The sequence below is a fragment of the Aegilops tauschii genome, chromosome 7 (genome assembly GCF_002575655.3).
Source record: "Aegilops tauschii subsp. strangulata cultivar AL8/78 chromosome 7, Aet v6.0, whole genome shotgun sequence".
NCBI classification, from domain to species: Eukaryota; Viridiplantae; Streptophyta; class Magnoliopsida; order Poales; family Poaceae; genus Aegilops; species Aegilops tauschii.
Window position 1 is genome coordinate 48,206,142 of NC_053041.3, and position 18,118 is coordinate 48,224,259.

The 18,118-nt window shown below is 45.0% G+C and overlaps 2 protein-coding genes across 2 annotated transcripts; one reads left to right on the plus strand and one right to left on the minus strand.

Moving 5' to 3' along the window:
• Nucleotides 1–659: 659 nt before the first annotated feature.
• On the minus strand, nucleotides 660–3,783 carry LOC120967820 (protein RDM16-like). Its single transcript, XM_073503574.1, has 7 exons — nucleotides 3,315–3,783; nucleotides 2,870–2,932; nucleotides 2,669–2,790; nucleotides 2,326–2,541; nucleotides 2,044–2,237; nucleotides 1,779–1,942; nucleotides 660–1,689 (listed from the first exon to the last, which is right to left on the minus strand). Exons 6-7 carry the CDS (start codon nucleotides 1,862–1,864, stop codon nucleotides 879–881), a joined length of 897 nt encoding a protein of 298 aa, XP_073359675.1. The 5' UTR covers nucleotides 1,865–1,942; nucleotides 2,044–2,237; nucleotides 2,326–2,541; nucleotides 2,669–2,790; nucleotides 2,870–2,932; nucleotides 3,315–3,783; the 3' UTR covers nucleotides 660–878.
• Nucleotides 3,784–8,901: 5,118 nt separating this feature from the next.
• LOC109736569 (putative F-box/LRR-repeat/kelch-repeat protein At1g11620) lies at nucleotides 8,902–12,477 on the plus strand. Its single transcript, XM_040395558.2, has 2 exons — nucleotides 8,902–10,695; nucleotides 12,080–12,477. Exons 1-2 carry the CDS (start codon nucleotides 9,429–9,431, stop codon nucleotides 12,151–12,153), a joined length of 1,341 nt encoding a protein of 446 aa, XP_040251492.2. The 5' UTR covers nucleotides 8,902–9,428; the 3' UTR covers nucleotides 12,154–12,477.
• Nucleotides 12,478–18,118: the final 5,641 nt, after the last annotated feature.

The following is an 18,118-nucleotide window of genomic DNA, read 5'->3' on the forward strand; positions in this document are numbered from 1 at the left end:
GTACTCCTTGGCCTCCCACCATGCCTTCACAGCCTCCCGACGATGCTTGAGCGTCGGGGAGAAGATGTGGTCGAGGCAGCGAAAGTTCGCCCATGCCCTTGCACTGGTGCCGCGGATCCACGCCTGCTCCCTCCGCCGTTCGTCCACCGACGGGCGGAGGGAGGAGCTCCCAGCCTCCGCATCGTTGCGCCGCTTGCGGGGCGGTCATCACTGAACCCGCCACGGCCGCCATTCCCGCAGAGTCCGCCGGCCCCCCTCGGTCACCCCGACCGCCAGCAGTCGTCGACATCTCCGGCAAGTTCGGGTGGGGGACAGCGCTGCAAATCGCAGCTGGAGTTCTTGGGATTTCTCGCCGAAGGAGAGGTTTCGCGGCAGAGGTGGATGGGGGAAACAGGATGCAAACCCTAAATCGACCCGGATTCGGCTGCGATGCTAGAGATGCTCTAATATAGTATATATTCAGTGGCAGAAAAGTTCAGATCCATCAAAAGCAGCACAGTAACCTCATCGAGCTAGTATCGCAGGTAACTCCATAAATATAATTCATATCATAAAAGTATTCAAAGTATTCAAGGCCTGCAATCTGTCCCATAATGTAAGATGTTTTTCGACACTAGTGTACTGCCAAAAAAGTCTTACATTATGGGACCGAGGGAGTATTAAACTTGTAAGGCGTACTAGATTTATTTGAAAGCATATTACAAAAAATCCAACAGCTCTTTCATTCGTTCAATTCATCACAGTCTGAAAATGACATGTTCATGACAATACCGAGGATCCACAGCAATCACTCTCACCGTCTTCAACAGAAGTTTGAGCTCAAGACAAATCATCCGAGAAGTTGACAGCCAGGTCCCAGTAGTGTGCAACTTTAGCATCTAAAAACACCACCTTGGCAGCAGCCTCACTCTGGCACTACGCACGCCGAACCACCTGGGAAAGGCAGACTTCACCACACTACCTTGCCATACTAATGCACAGCTATTCACCGGCTTGTCTGGTTCCTCGTCGGCGTCATTATCCTCATCGCCAACTGCAGCAGCCCAGTCAATCCTGTTCAGCATCAGGTTATTGTACCTCTTGATCGACTTCCCCCCTCCTTCCACAACCACAACACTTACACCATCCGTGATAACTGCAGCGCCAGTCAACCGGTTGTCTCGGGCATTCACATCCACTTTAAAGTGTGCCTCACTGTGCGACAGGTCTCTGATTCTGTACACACAAATAGTGAAATAGTCTAATGTGTCAGGATCATCAAAAAGCTTCCTCTCCTTTTTCTCACGGCGCTCAGATGGTGTGAGTTTGCGGGCAATGTTGCGGTCCACGTGAGCCTGCTCACGCTCTGCAGCAGCCGCTCTTATTTCCATCTCCATGTGTGTCGGGTCCTGTGTAGCCTGTGCACCAAGTACTTTCATAAGGTTGCTCATCTTGACCTTGGGCTTTGGTGGCTCCAAGAGGCCTTGCCTAATCATTTCTTGTCTATCTTTTTCCGTAGCGAGGCGCCTCTGTGTTCTATACTTCTTCTGCTCATTGTTAGTAAGCTTAAGTGGCTGAGGCGGTGGTGTCATGGGCTTAGCCGGTGGTTCCAATGGCTCTGGATGTTGCACGTAGATGGTGATCCTATCCATATTAAGCTTTTCCAAGGAGATGTCCTCGTACGTGGCAGATATCAGGATTTTTGAGTCCCTGGAAATAAATAAAACAGGCATTAGTAAGTAGCTGTATACGGATAAAGGAGGGCTACAAACAATCAACAGAGTGAGGTAGCAGCAAACCATGGCTCAATGTCAGGAATCTCTTCCTTCCGCTTCTGCTTTGGAGGCCTTCCACCAGGAGCAATTTCAATTAGGTTTGGATTCATGTCAGCTTCGACCTTTGCCTTGGCAAGTTGAGCTTGCTTTACCTTAAGCTCTTTGGCTTGTGCTTCACCAAATTGATTCTGCACAATCAAATCAAACTATTAAGTTTAGGTACCAAAGTACAATGAACTAAAACATGACTGCAATTAATATATTCAAAAAAAGGTTAATCCTTACAGACCTTAATCCTCTGCAATTCAGCCTCCCTCGAAAGTTTTCTTCCTCAATAAACTGGAATCCTGGCCTTTTAGGACGAAGGAGCTTGGTTGGGTTGATGCCCATCCTTTCATCAAAATGAACAGTGGATTTTGCAAGCGACTCCAAGTCTGGTTTGATAATTTGGAATGCATCCTTCTTCTGCTTGTTAATGTTGACCTGGCAAAGGATGAACCAGAAGTAGTGAGTCAATGTACAGAACTATATATCATCCTGAAATATATGTTAAGTCACAGAAGAAGTTTACCTTCAGAGTACTCAGGTTGCTTGGCTTGGTCATGCTGATAACATTTCCATGCTCATCGATTTCCCTACCTTGAGCATCAAGACCGAGAACAGGGGCCTTGGCAGGTCTTTGAGGAACATTCAGTCCAGTGGATGTACCAGGGAGCATGCTGGTACAAGGTGCAAACTGTGGATCCTGGCGAAATCCCATCTTAGTAGCAATCTCTTGTGAAGGAATCTGTGTATCAGGAATTGCAGTACCAAGTTAATTAAGCTGTGTGGGAAAACATGAGTTTAGAATGGTTACAAAAGTATAAAAAGAACAATGAAGGAAAGGACTAGCAGCAATAGCTGTATTGTCTTACCACAGGTAATCTCTTGAGTTTTTCTGATAATTCCCTCTTCAGTTGCAAAGCCTTTTTAGCTTTCGCTAAATCATCAAGACTTAAGTTGCTACTTCTGCCAGCAGATGAATTTGCAGTTCCATCTGCACTAGATTTTCCAGTAACTTCGTCAGATCTAATACTAACTCCCCCATTTTCATTGGTGGTAGTAATCGAATATACCTTCGAAGGAACGGGACCAGCAGATGGTACCGCAACAGCAGGTGCAGAATTGAGAGCACCACCCTGCAAATAAAATTAAGATGCAAAGTCAGCATATGAATGGATCCAATGATGAACCTGACATGAACGTTTTAATTAAAGAGAAAACTTACTGTAGACCAAATTTATTCTACATAAAACGGCAAGTACTTGTCCGGCTTGCCCTCATACATTCACTAAATAAGTATCACAGTCAGCAGCAATGTAAATATCATCTTCAGCAGCAATGTGCGCTATGAACTAGACAAATGCAATAGCAACCCTTTCTTATGAGTTCATCACATCAAATTGGTACTTAAGCATATCAGGAATCACTTCGCAAGTTTCAGAAACATAAATCACATCGCTAATTCGCTATGAAGCATGAACAGTATAAGAAAGAAAACAAACAGTAGAGGATGCTTACATTAGGTGCTGCGCCGCGCTGTGGATCTCCATTTGCAGCACCTGACTCTAGCATCTTGCGCCCTCGCCGTGGCCTTTCCTCCTTCCGCGGAGGCGGATCCACTGAGGCCCTAGGCCGCTTCCCCCCTTTCCCGGCCGCTGTCGTGGTCCTTTCGTTTCCGTGACGGCGGCGGCAGTGGCAGCGGCTCGCGGTCGGCCGAATTGCGGCGCCCCACGGAATCCCGAGCCTTGTGGTGGTGGTGATGTCCGTCGCTGTCGCGGCGGCGGCGTCGGTGGCGGTCCTCGCCGCTGTAGTTGGTGGTTGGTGGTGTGGCGGTCCTCATCGCGGTCGCTGTCGCGATCCATGGATGAGGAGTTCAGACGGGCGGATGGGAGCAGGTCGCCGGAGATTTGGGCGCCGCGGTGGTTAGCGCGTGGGCGTTTGCGTGGGGGATGAGGACTCTATTTTGGAGACGGACCCAAACTTGAGTATAGTTTGGATTCCAAACCGATCCGGACCACAAATCCAAACTAAAGACATGTTCGATTGTAGTACTCCATATTTGCAAACGAAAATACTAACGCCCACACGTGTGGGTGTTTGCATCTCGCCCACACGCACTCGATGCCGTCCATCACGCTGCACAAGTTTTGGAGCACTGAAAGTTGCCACGTCTGCCCACGGACTCGTGCGGGCTGAAACTAACCTGACCGAACGCCGCCGACTCCTCTCCCTCACCTTATCTTCCCACTCCTCGCCTCACCTTTTCTTCCCCACTCACCCACACGGAAAAGAATTCTGTGAGACCAGGTCTCACACGAGACCCATCCTGATAGATGACACGTGGCATTCATAAATCATAAAGCATCTACCCCACCTTCCACTTAAAATAGGGGGGAGATTATATGCTTTGTGATTTGTGAATGCCACGTGTCATCCATCAGGGCGGGTCTCACCTGCTAACCGTGAGACCTGGTCTCATATAATTTTTTTTCCCACCCACACCAGTACGTCACTCATCTTCTCTCCTCCCCCGCCAGCCTCTAATCTGGCAAAGCCCGTGGATCCCGGCGACTCCCGGCGAGGGCTGCGCTAGATGCGTGGTTGGAGGGCCCCAAATGGCGGTAGATGGCTGGATCCAACCCAAGAACGCCAAGGCACGGAGACCACCCGCGTGGGCGTCTCCATGAGCGGCGGCTCGCCGCAGGGCGGGCGACGGCGTGGCTACGACCAGGTCGAGGCGTTCGCACGGCCCTGGAAGAGGAGAATGAGTCCCTCCACGCGCGGGCGCGGGGCGTGTCAGCGGCGGGGCGACGGAGATGACGAGGCGGAGCTTGAGGAGGTGCGGCGGAGCCGAAGCCAACGAGACGCTACTCAAGGAGGCGGGGCGCAGTCGGAGAGGAGCATCTGCGGATCAACTGGGGCTCCGGCGCCGCGGGATGGTCGTGGTGGACGCCGACAGGGGCAATGGCCCGATCAGCGGGCGGTTGGAAGGCGCAGGTGAGGAGAGCAAGGCGATGAATGAGGCGGGGCGGGGACGCCACGCGGAGCTCGGGGGCTCCAACACCGCGGGATGGTCGCAGTGGACGCCGGCGGGGGCGACGGCCTGGTCAGCGGGCGGCTTTGGAAGGTGCGGCTGAGGAGGGCAAGGCGGCATTCAGCGTTGTCGGTGAGGGGCCGGGGCTGGGACGCCTCGCGGAGCTCCTCCATGAGCGGGAGCACGAGCTGTAGGCAGCGGAGATGTGCGTTGCGACCACTGGAACGCCTGGAACATGCGCGCGATGCCATGAGGGCGAGCAGCTTGTCTAGCAGTTTCCGTCAGAGAGCTTCCGTGCAACCACTGGTGAGCAGGATCCCCATGGCGAGCCCGGCCAATGCGCACGCCTGGATGCACCGGTGAAGTCGGGATCCACCAGATGCGCATGGAGTTCCTTGGCCCCGGCAATGATTCAGATGGTGCGTTGCTGTTCTGCTAGTAGTACATTTGTTCTCATGCTCTGGTTTGCAACTAGATAGCTCTATGTCTTTTTCATTGCCTGACCTGACCTGATTGAGGCACTATTTTTTTTCTGAAATCTTTGTGTGATGGCAACTTAACATTTTGTTGTATGCATGACAAATGGCAATGTTATTGTTTTGATATGGCAAATTCACAAAAAGATCACATGGCAATTTTATTGCATTGAAGATGGCAAATTTATTATACTACGGGGAATTCACTATTAATTGCAAAGTTGTTTTCCATGGCAAATTATAATCAACTGACATGGCAATTTTTACAACGGTGTATAGGTTCCATCTTTTGTTGTTAGTGAATAGTTGCCATGGCAAGTTGCTATTCAATTGTCAGAGTTAGTTTTTTGCCATGTCAAACTGAATTTTGTGTAAACATAAATTTGAAGCATCAATTTCTGAAAAGCCATTGCCATGGCAATTTTGATCATTTTTTTCGTGGTATTTCACATGCACAGCAATTTTTCATCGTATTTCACATGCACGGCAATTTTTCATTCACACAAAATATGGCAATTTTGATTAAAAAAAACAACATGGCAAATTTTTGAACAACTTTTTTATATTCTAAACATGGCAAATTTAGGGTTTTTTGTCAACACTCCCATGACAATCTTTATGCTTTTTTTCTAACTTAACCACGACAAATTTAGTTTGTTAATAATGGCAAATTTAGTTTATTCACCATGGAAAATGTAGTTTACTGATCATGGCAAATTTAGTTTATTGGTTCATGGCAAATTTAGTTTACAAATCATGGCAAATTCAGTTTATTGGTTCATGGCAAATTTACTTTACAAATCATGGCAAATTTAGTTTTCAAATCATGGCAAATTTAGTTTACATGAATTCGCCGTGGCTAGTTTTAATACGAATCTGCCATGGTAAGTTTGGATGTGAATCTGCCATGGCAATTTTTCTTGTTCATACTTTGATCTTCAACTTTTTGTGTTTTTTCGCACATGGCAAACTCATCATACAAAACACGGCAACTCTTTGATACAAATCTGCCATGTTTTCTATGATGAATTTGCCGTGTGCGAAAAAAACTTAGTGTATGTATCATGGCAAATGTAGTTTACGGGGCATGGCAAATTTTATTTCTTTTTTTGCAACATGGCAAGTTTTCATTTTTCAACGGGACCATGGCGATCTCATTGCATCTTTCATGGCAGCGGTAGTTTATGGAGCATGGCCAATTTTCTTCCTTCTTTTACAACCTTGCAAATTTAGTTTACGTGAATTTCACCGTGGCAAGTTTTGATACGAATCTGCCATGGCAAGTTTCTTGTTCATACATGAATTTCCAACTTTTTGTGTTTTTCACACACAATAATTTCATCATACAGAACACGGCAATTCTTTGATACCAATCTGCCATGGCAGATCTCTTTTGTTCATACTTGATTTTCAACCTTTTGTGTTTTTTCTAACACACGGCAAAATTATCCTTCAAAACACGGCAATTTTAATTAAAAATGCCATTGTATTTTTTATCTTTTATTTGTCCTGTTAAATTTTTGTGTTCACATGAAATTTTTGACTATTTTGTGTTTTTTCACATGGCAATATTGAATTTTTTTGTCATGGCAGATTTGCCATATTTTATTGGGGGATTAAATATGTGTTTATAAACCTTTGCCAGTGTTAAAAAACTCGAATGGCAATTTTTCAAAGCTGATGGCATTTTTTAGTAGCTGAACAAAATCTGGGCTTTTATTTGTCAAAGAAAGAAAACAAAATCTGGGCCTTTTCATTTAATTGGTGGGCTTTTATTTGCCCCCCCCCCCCCCCCCCCCCGCGAACGAATTCGTGCGAGGGATCGATCCCCTCGTACTGAACGTGTGTGTTAGGGTGCTCTTCGTGCCACACGTGTGGGCAGTTTTAATATTTGCCCACACATAGTCGTGTGGGCTGCCTGCTGATATGCCACACAGGGGCGTGTGGGCGGATGTCCATTGTGCCACACGTGTGGCAGTTATCGGCGTCCTTTGCAAATTGGAAGGGTCTCTCTAACGCCTGAACACCCCAAACCTTCCATGTACGTTTGGATTTCACAATCCGTAGATTTTTAGTCCTCCAAAAATGCATCTGTTTAAACTGAGACGGACCGATCCACACGCTCGAAATCCCATAGCACGACCACAAATCGGACGACCTGCTAGGGGAGTCTGGATGTTGGCCATGTCGGACTTTGATAGTCTAGACCAACCCAAGACCTCATTCGGATCCTCCTCTTCTTCCGTTTTCACACTTCGCTCCTCCTCCACTCTTCGAGTCACCACTGTCGCTGCAACCCTCCACACCCCGCCCAGGCTTTGCCCGACCTCTGTCGCTCCATCCAACCGCCTCTCCCTCAAGGTCGCCAAATCCGCTTGCCGCCCAAGTATCCGTTGCCCCTGCCGACGCCGTTCATAGCGGGCAACCATACTTGACAAATGTTTTGTAGAAAACAATACAAAGATACTTACATTAAGCATTGTGTCGCTTTGTGAATCTCTATTAGCACCTGACTACAACTTCTTGTGCTCACAAGATGACCCATGTCCCCTTACCCCTGGCATCATCATATGCATCAATGTCCTCAAACTTCCTGCAATCTCACTTGGCCTTTCATCGTTCATCAGAGGTGGCTCCATTGAGGCCTTAGGCCGCTTCCTCCCTTCCTGGTCGGGCTCGTCGCGGTCATGGTTCTTCCATTTCAACAAGGACGACAGCAGCGACTCACGATGGTGTTTGCAGGGTCGGTATCCAAAACTCCAACACAGAAGTTATATAGTCCCTACAAGAAAAAAATGGACGCTATACGGATTTGACATCCAAACACTTCTAATGCGACCGTCCAAAACCCCAAATTTGATCGGGCCAATTTAAACTCCAAATTAGATCATTGTTTGGCCGTTTTCTGGTGCGGTCATCGTCCTTTGCTTCTTATACTAGCAAAGATGCTCGTGCGTTGCAACGGGAGAAAATAAAATCACCACTCATACACACACTCAGCAAGGTCAATAAATCCCTTGAAATCTTTCATGATGCCGTACGACAAAAACATGATAAATGGTGTTGCGCAAAAAAAAAGTAGGACGATTTTCTAAGTGTACTGAAGTTGTGTTCAGTTTATTAGGCAACATAAATATCTACCTAGTTGCCGATATCAATTCACGCCTTTGTTGGCATTCCTACTCAGTGATGCCCAACAAATACTGCATTAGGCAGGAAATAAGAGAGTAATTTTTAGTACTCAATGATAGCATGTGCATAAGAGCATTTTGTTGTTGATATATGTGTTATCAACTATAATCCAAGTCAAGTTTAATTTGGTTGCAACGTATTATATATCTTCACCGAAAACAATCAATCCGTAAGGACATGCATAACGAATGTTCAAGGTTGGATATCAACATTAATATTCTAAAAAAAGAATCTTTATGGGCATAGTTTCGAATAATATGAAAATCAGCATTAAGCCATTAGTTTACAGCTCGCGTTATTATGTTCAGAAGTTTGGTAGCTTTTCCTAATAAATGGCAAGCTTGATTCTGAGTAAACTACGTTGTATTTAGACATATTTTCTTTTCTTTGCGGGGTATTTAGACAGATTTTCTGACATGTATACGGGTGGATGCCTTCTAATTTTGAAAGATTTTTGAGTGAATAATTAGTATATGAGTGGATGTTCAGTATGCATTCAGTTTAGTTTTGTAATTTTGATATATTTTAGACATGTATTTGATAACTAGTTCAGTATGTACTCAATTGAGTTTTCTATACAAATCCAATTCAGTATGCATTTGGTATATGAGATTAACAATTGCATTCCGTTCCATCTCTCAAATCAAACACCAAATTGTAATCATTCCATTCTTCGAAATTGCTCTTATCAAACACGAGAACGAAACCGACCCATTTCTAATGGAATGAAACCGTAACATTCCGTTTCACTCTGTTCCCAAACCAACACAGCCCGATTCGCGGTTGTGGCCCAAAGATGTCCTGGCCCGGGCCCTCTCAGTGCAGCCCAAGATATACGTACGTATCGCGGACCAAAAATTCGGCCCACTTACCGTACCCCACCGCGGTTGCGTGAACGGGAGACGCACCTCCCGTGCCGCCGCCGCCGAGATGCGCGCCGCACAGCCTCGCCGCCGCTGCCGGAGAAAGTCGGGGATGCAGGCGAGTGGCGCGGCGGCATCGACGCCGGCAGGTTCGACCTGCTCCCCTTCATCGCGCAGGGCGTCAATTTCGCCCACCTCTTCGCCGATGGAGGACGACGACCTCCTGATGGAGATACTCCTGCGGCTCCCCCCGCGACCTTCCTCCCTCCCCCGCGTCTCCACCGTCTGCAAACGCTGGCGCCGCATCGTCGCCGACCCCCAGTTCTTCCGCCGCTTCTGTGCCCACCACCGCGAACCCCCCATCGTCGGCGTGTTCTTCAACTCCAGCCTTGTTGAACCCCCCTTCAGGTCGACTCTCGATCCGCCGGACCTCATCCCACCAGAGCTCTTCTCCCTGCGGCTCGATGGCATCGAAGGCGGCGATGGCGGCATCTGGTCCATCCACAGCTGCCGCCACGGCCGCGTCCTCTTCATCTGCAGTGACCGTACCGGCAGGGGCTGCCGCCACGTCCTAGTGTGGGATCCCGTCACAGGCGACCGCCGCTGCATAGGCAGTTCACCGCAGCTGGATGGTCACGACTGGAGCGGGTCCCATGTGCAAGCGGATGTGCTCTGTGTTGCCGGCGACAAGGGCCACGTGCACGGTGCCTGCCATTCGAGCCCCTTCAAGGTGGTCTTGGCGTGCGTCAGCAAGGGCGTCGCATACGCTTGCGTCTACTCGTCGGAGATGGGAGCCTGGGCCGATCTCATCTCAACCATGGTTCCATTTGATACCCCGTCTTCTCTTGGCAGTCGAAGCATGCTGCTTGGGAATTCACTCTACTGGTTTCTTTTTGGCCCTCAGATGGGCATCCTTGAGCTTAATTTCGACAGACAGAGCCTAGCAGTGATCGAGGTGCCACCAGATGCCTGCGTCGCCAACCATCAGGGACTCTTTTTGAGTACTCTTGGTGGCACGCTTGGTTTCATCGTCGTGTCGGAATCCTACAGAGCGCAACTATGGGACAGGACGACTAATTTTGACTGTGTTGCTGGGTGGATGCCCGGACGAACTTTCGAGTTGCGCAAGCTTCTCCCTCTGAAATCAGGGGAGTGGATCAAAAGAGTAATGTTTATTGCTGGGGATGATAATGTGGCATTTCTGTCAACGTCTAGGGGCATCTTCATGGTCCATCTCGAGTCATTGCAGTTTGAGGAGATATTTAAAAGCAACCCTGATTGTTGGCTGTCCACTATCTATCCATATCCATTCAAAAGTTTCTTTGCTGCTGCAGGTAATAACATGCATTTACATGGCATTGTAACGAAAATACAGTATTTCTCTGATGGTTTTGTTTCATAAGTATTGGGCTTCCAATTTTAATTCCATGATCTCAATTTTTTCTTTGGCTGCTTGATGTAGTACTCCCTCCGGTCCTTTTTACTCTGCATATTAGGTTTGTCTGAAGTCAATATTATCCAACTTTGACCAAGTTTATACAAAAAATTATTAACATTCACATAACAACACATTTATTATTAGATCCATCTCGGAATATATTTCCATATTATATTTATTAGATGTTATAGATGTTAATATTTTCTAATATAAATTTGGTCAAACTTAGTAAACTTTGACTTCAGACAAAGCTAATGTGCGGAGTAAAAAGGACCGGAGGGAGTACTGTTGTTGTATTCGATATAATTTTCAGAAAATAATATAACATATTGTATTATTGCTCACTCGCTTGCCTATTGCCGCTGTTTGAAACCTGTCTTATGTGAACTCAGATTTGTGTGGGTATAGTACAGATCATTTTGGCATGCATGAGACAGAATAGTCGGAGATTGCCAAAAAACGTGAACAGCTAATCTTATTTATTGGTACAAAATGCTGGATTGCGTAACTGAACAAGTTAGCAATAACCATCTGAAGTTAGTATTATTTAGGCCATTGCTCTGTCAGTTGCAGTCCACGCATACGTAGTTACCCACAACAGGTTTTGCAGCATCTGCTAACCCTACTCCTAGCAGCAATTGGTGGAACAAAAAAATCAGAACAAAAGGCTCTGTTGGCCTTAATTCAGAACTACTGATTTTTAACTATCTAACTTATTGCAAACGAATGTACTGCAAAATGATTAATTAATTCTAAACTACAGGAGTGAGTGTCCCTTCCAAGGGTTCTCGCTCAGGTGGCAGTGTCTTTAGTCTGAAACCTCAGGATAAGGTCATTGTCTCTCAGGAAGTTTACTGTAAGCCATCGGTCATCACTACCAGAACTTGCCCTGTGGAAATCAATGCAATTATAGCTCAATGGAAGCTTTAGAAAAAACCCTGGCCTTATTGAAGTAGTAATTTTTGCTATAAACTGTGCAAGATACAACAGTTTGGGATATCTTTTTGGGAAGTATTAATAGTTGCTTCTTGGAAAGAATGATTTAATGTAGAAGATAAACTGGCCATTAAACATTGAATCATGAGCTTTCTGTCGCCTTGGTTGGTATATGATATTGGAACTTTTTGAAGATTATCTAGGACAACGATCTTTAGGTTTGGAGCTATTGTGCACTCTTTATGGAATCTTTGTAAATTAAATGGCTACTGGAAACAAATTTCACCCGAGCGATCGCTGAAAGTTAGTCGATGCTTATGTAAACCATTTCATTCTTCATGCAGGACTTAGTGATCTTGGTGGTCGGGGACAAGGTGAAGGTGGAGCAGGCGGCACAACGCATCAATTAGAATACTGATCTTTGCTGTTAATTTATATGGGTTTTATGGTTTTCGGGTGTATCCTTGATTTTATGTTGTTCTGATCTCTCAAGCACGAGACTAAAGTTTGCAATCTCGTTGAGCTGGGCTTTGGTGATATCACGGTTTACGGAAACTTTTTTATGTGTTTTCTCTTATCTGTAGTAGGCATGGTTTTGGGTACCGAGCGAAAAATTCAGATACCGGGCCGTTACCGAGTTTGTAAGAAGGACCCATGTACTGTTTTTTCCTTTTAACATAATAAATCGGGTGATGTAAAAAAGCCCTTCGTCTGAATATGCCATTGATAAACATGACTTTTCTTTCCAATTATATCATATTATACCCCTGGAAGAAGTGTTCTGATGCATTCTAGTGTTGCTATTTCTTCATACATTGTTCTGACACATTTCAAATAGTGTTATTTATTCTGCTGGAATAATGTGTAACAGCTGACACAGAGGCTTATAACCTGCCTATGCACACTGCCCTGCCTGGCCCACCTTCCAGGCGCACATCACACAAAAATGCACACCACGTGGGCCCACTTCCTGTTGTCGTGGCTGCACTGTAGCCAGTCATGACATTGGTTCACCCTTGAGGCGCAGCTAGTTCCCCAAGCTGCAGCCGACGGATTGTGCTTGTGCAGCACCGCATCATCTCCGAGGTCGCCATCTCCTGTGGCAGATTGCTTCATTGCACTAGAATTTGCAGATTGCCCTTCTTCACCGGGCGTCTGTCCAGGATTCTTCAGGTTCCCAATCCTGTAACACCGGATTCGACAGAGAAGTGTACTGGGTGTAAATCTGGGACATGAGGCTTAAGTTGTGACATATGGAGGTCTAACTTGCATGCTGCCGGGCCAATCTTCTCGAGAATGGTATACGGTCCAAAAAACGTGAAATGCAAGCTTAGGAAATGGTCAACTGACAACTGATGCCTGGGCAGCAGCTCACGAGGTGTTTCTGAATAATCACCGATGTGCTTCATGTGTGCCTCAGCCCGCGCAATTGTTAGTATGTGGATGGATGTGGGTGGCCAAATTATGGATGCGGGTGGTCATGTTGCCCTTCAAGAACTGTAGAACAGAGAATACATATAATTTGTTAATTGTCTATTGTGTGTTGTACAGAGTAAACAAGCTGTGCATACTTGTTCCCTCTTTTTTATGCTGCACACAAAATAGATATACTTTTTAAGGAAAATTACAGGCTCACATGTGCAAAAGAATTGCAATTTTCAAATCTTACACGTACGTTTTGATTCTTTTTCAAATCAACCGGAGCATATGTGAAAAAATTACAGGCTCACATGCGCAAACGATGTGCAAATTTTTTGCATTCTCTAGTCTTTCCTACATATGAGCTTAATGGGTGGCATGGAGCTGGAGGGGAACATTGCCTTGGATATGCTTCTTTTTTCTGTCAGGCTCAGTATGTGTAGGGGGTCTGATTATAGCTATGTGTTAGTTGATGTTCAAATTTTGTAGGCACAAACAATCATACACTTTAATCTAGTTGCCGCGGAATACAGCATTGGACAATACATTAGTTTGAAACAAAAAAGATGGAATGAAACTTGAGACTATAAAAGGAATATCCATGTATGCATGTGAATCGGCAAAAATAGTGTATATGTGGAGATAGGGATGATACATACCGGCAATCAGGACCACGCAAAGCAAATTTCAGAAGCTGGTATGGCATCGAAGTGGATGGAGAACAGTTCGTTGGTGCTGCGGAAGCTATGTATTCAGCCATGGGTTATTGGTTACATACCACCAAGCATATCTTGATTGATGCATCCCTGTTTCATGGTGAACCACCGGACCATTTAAACACCCCTCTGCACAAAGATTACTGGAGTAACTCTTTAGACTGGTCAATAACGCTCTAATTGGACTGGAGAACGGTCAGAAAGTACGTACTTAGACCAAGTAAATGGCAAGGACATATCTAGTGCCCTGAATTTATCTAGTCATGTTACTACTGATGTCCAGCTAACCAACGCGTGTTGAATATTCCACTAGACTAATTCACTGACTTTGTTGGCTTCATGTTTTCTCCACTTTTTATGTTTTATTCCAATAAGTTATTCATTTTTAAACGAAGGGAGGAATGAATGATGTAGATTTCATGTTAGTGCTGTTAGATGCTCTTTACTCACTAGTAGGTAATGTCTAATGTGCCTTAAAATATGTGATGAGATGACATCTTGGAAGATGAGAGTACCTTACTGTTTCTTGCTAAACACGGCTAGGGTTTTCAAACTAAGACATGTTAACTTGAGAACAGATTCCCACAAGGGGCGGGCGGGAGAAACCTTGGCCGTTGCCATCCCCGTCTCCCCCAACTCCCATCCCACTCACCTCGCTGGTGTCAAAGGAAACTAACAAGCAACGCCAATGGTAGCAGTGGGCGGGCTTTCTTCCTTGCGATGCTGGAGCCCTCGTAGTTGGCGCGTGGCGATTCACCCTGAACGGAGTGTGCACTGATGGACGTTGAACGTCAAGGCGGCGTCCTCGAGTCTTCTTGGTGGTGGTCGTACTACTCTAGCTACGGTGATAGCACAATGGCAAGCCGTGCTGTCGGCCCTGGTTCGCAGTGGATACTTCCATATCATCGATTCACTACAATGGCGGATATTCCTGGTTCCCTTTTACGGGGCCGCTGGTGGCGACACATGTTCTCGATCCCTCAAAGAAGGCGATTTGCAGTGTCATCACTAGTAGAAAACAGGGCTTTCGTTCGGGCCTGGCCAGTCCATTAGTCCCGGTTCGGCCACGAACCGGGACCCATGTGGCATTCGACCCGGTTCGTGAGCCCAGGGGGCCGGCCGGGGCCTCATGGGCATTGGTCCCGGTTTGTGTGGACTCATTTGTCCCGGTTCTAGACACAAACCGGGACCAATGGGCATTGCTCCTGGCCCACAACCATTGGTCCCGGTTCTTGGCTTGAACCGGGACAGATGGCTGGGCTTTAGTCCCGGTTTCAGCCACGAACCGGGACAAATGAGCTGCCTATATATACCCCATCGCCACAGCAGAGCACTCCGCAGTGCTCTATTTTTTCTGGCCGGCGAGGGGAGGGCATTTGGGTGCTCTAGCTCACCTCCTATGCACATGAAGTGTTCGATGAAATGTCTGAGCCACACTAGTTAATCTTTCTCCTCTCGAAACTCGACCTCCGAGCTCCATTTTCCCCGAGATTTGTCCAGGTTTAGCGGTCCGTCACGTCCCGTCCCCGTCTTCACTGCCGTCGATCGCCCGCGCCGATCTCGTCGCCAGCACCACCGTGGTGAGCCTCTTGTTCTTATCTTCTTTCTGAAAGAATTTTTTTTTACTTCAGATAGATACTTGTCTAATTTTCTTACTTTTATTATTCCTTGTTATTATATAGTGCGATGGTTTTGGTATCCGCCAACGTCGGCCCTCGTCCTGTCTATGATTCGGATGTGGTATATATTATCTTTTTATAACTATTTGGTTCATTTATTGTTTATGACAATTATGCCGACCAACATGACGTATATTTTATTTATCTAGGAGGTGGTTGAACCGGAAATCCCAACCGACCCTATTGTCGAGAGGGTAAATTTAGTTGAAGAAGAAAACAATTACTTGAAGGAAAGAATAAAAAAAATTGAGGAGGAGAAGATGATATTGGAGTTGCATGTTGCGGATGTCATCGATAATCACAAGATGAAGATGGATGCAATGCGGTTGAAGATTAGAAAGATTAGAAAATATGCCATTCATACCGAGGCTTGGTATCATTATGCAGTTGGATCAATTGTTACCTTGGTTGCGATTATGATCGTATTTCTTGTTGCTTGAAATGTTTTACATAATTTCAATGTATGGTTTAATTAGATGCTCTGAAGAACTATATGTTGTTCAATGAGAACTATGTATGTACTTTGGTTTTAATGTGATGATGAACTTCTATTAATTTGGTCACTTATCAATTTCAGGGTCTTACAGCTCAAAATAATCAGTAAATGCATGAAAAATAACAAATGAAGTCAGAAAGGGTTAAAAATCGATGATGTGGCTTTGAATGGTGCATTTTGAACACAGAAAAACTCTGGAGTTCAAATAAGTTCAAAAAAATGAAATCCCTTTGTAACAGACGAGTTTCCGTATGAAACCCTGATACTTCGAAAGAGATTGTCCTTTTTGTACACGAAGTGCATCCGGTTTTTGCCGTAACCCTCTCTACTTTCTTGCACATGCTATGTGGATGAAATGATGATACCATGCCAACTTTCAACTTTTTCAGAGTTCATTTGAAATGCTTTTCAATTTCAGGGTCTTATAGCTCAAAATAATCAGTAAATGCATGAAAAATAACAAACGAAGTCAAAAAGGGTTGAAAATTTATGATGTGACTTTGAATGGTGCATTTTGAACACAGAAAAATTGTGGAGTTCAAATAAGTTCAAAAAAATGAAATCCCTTTGTAACAGACGAGTTTCCGTATGAAACCCTGATACTTCGAAAGAGATTGTCCGTTTTGTACACGAAGTGCATCCAGTTTTTGCCGTAACCCTCTCTACTTTCTTGCACATGCCATTTGGGTGAAATGATGATACCATGCCAACTTTCAACCTTTTCAGAGTTCATTTGAAATGCTTTTCAATTTCAGGGTCTTATAGCTCAAAATAATCATTAAATGCATGTAAAATAACAAATGAAGTCAGAAAGGGTTGAAAAATGATGACGTGGCTTTAAATGGTGCATTTTGAACACAGAAAAATTGTGGAGTTCATATAAGTTCAAAAAATGAAATCCCTTTGTAACAGACGAGTTTCCGTATGAAACCCTGATACTTCGAAAGAGATTGTCCCTTTTATACACGAAGTGCATCCAGTTTTTGCCGTAACCCTCTCTACTTTCTTGCACATCCTATGTGGGTCAAATGATGAATTATCAAAGTATTTTCTGTTCAAAATCACTAAAAGCAAAATGAATTTTCATAAACAACTTTTTTGTTACAAACTTTAATAGCAAAAAGAATTATCATAAAATAAAATAAATAAGTAATTAGAAACAAAATAATATAAACTATAATAAAATATATAAGTAGAAACAAAATAAAATAAATTAAAATAAACTTTAATAATTTATGAAACTAAAATTATCAAAGTATTTTCTGTTTAAAACATTATAAGCAACCTCTACTAAAATTATATAAAATTGATGCAACTAAAATTATTAAAGTATTTTCTGTTTAAAATCATTAAAAGCAAAAAGAATTTTCATAAAGAACTTTTTTTGTTTAGAAACTTTAATAGCAAAAAGAATTATCATAAAATAAAATAAATAAGTAATTAGAAACAAAATAAAATAAATAAGTATTTTGCTGTAAGTAGAAACAAAACAAAAAAAGGCAAAAAAAACTGGGAAAAGTAAAAAATTTGCCACCTACTGGGCCACCACGGCCTGAATACGACTAGAAACCCATGAATGGGCCAGGATTCAGCCCCGCAGAAGGCCGAGTAGGCCCATCTGGCATAGCAGTCACAATTAGGCCCGTAAGCCTGCAATGGAGAGGAGCTCGAGAGGGGTGCGGCAGTGGGGCTTATAAACCACTGCGCTCCCCTCTCAACTAGCGAGGTGGGACTAAACTCCCACCACCACGCCGCTATGCGCGGCCTTTGGTCCCGGTTGGTGGCACCAACCGATACTAAAGGGGTACATTGGTACCGGTTCGTGCCACCAACCGAAACCAATGCCCACCCTTTAGTACCGGTTGGTGCCACCAACCGGGACCAAAGGCCGCAGCTTCCCTGAAAAGAGACCTTTGGTCCCGGTTGGTGGCACCAACCGGTACTAAAGGTGGCATTGGTACCGGTTGGTGCCACGAACCGGTACTAATGCCCTTGGTATATAAGAAAACACTTTGCGTTTTTCACACTCATCTCTGCAGTTGCCCCGCCCCGACGCCGCCGCCAGGCTGCCCG

Coding starts and splice junctions, on each gene's coding strand:
- LOC120967820 (XM_073503574.1), bottom strand. CDS start 1,864: ATGAATCCAAACCTAATTGAAATTGCTCCTGGTGGAAGGCCTCCAAAG. Junction 1,690..1,778: donor ATTCCTGACATTGAGCCATG/GTTTGCTGCTAC, acceptor ATTTATTTCCAG/GGACTCAAAAATCCTGATAT.
- LOC109736569 (XM_040395558.2), top strand. CDS start 9,429: ATGCGCGCCGCACAGCCTCGCCGCCGCTGCCGGAGAAAGTCGGGGATG. Junction 10,696..12,079: donor AAGTTTCTTTGCTGCTGCAG/GTAATAACATGC, acceptor TTCTTCATGCAG/GACTTAGTGATCTTGGTGGT.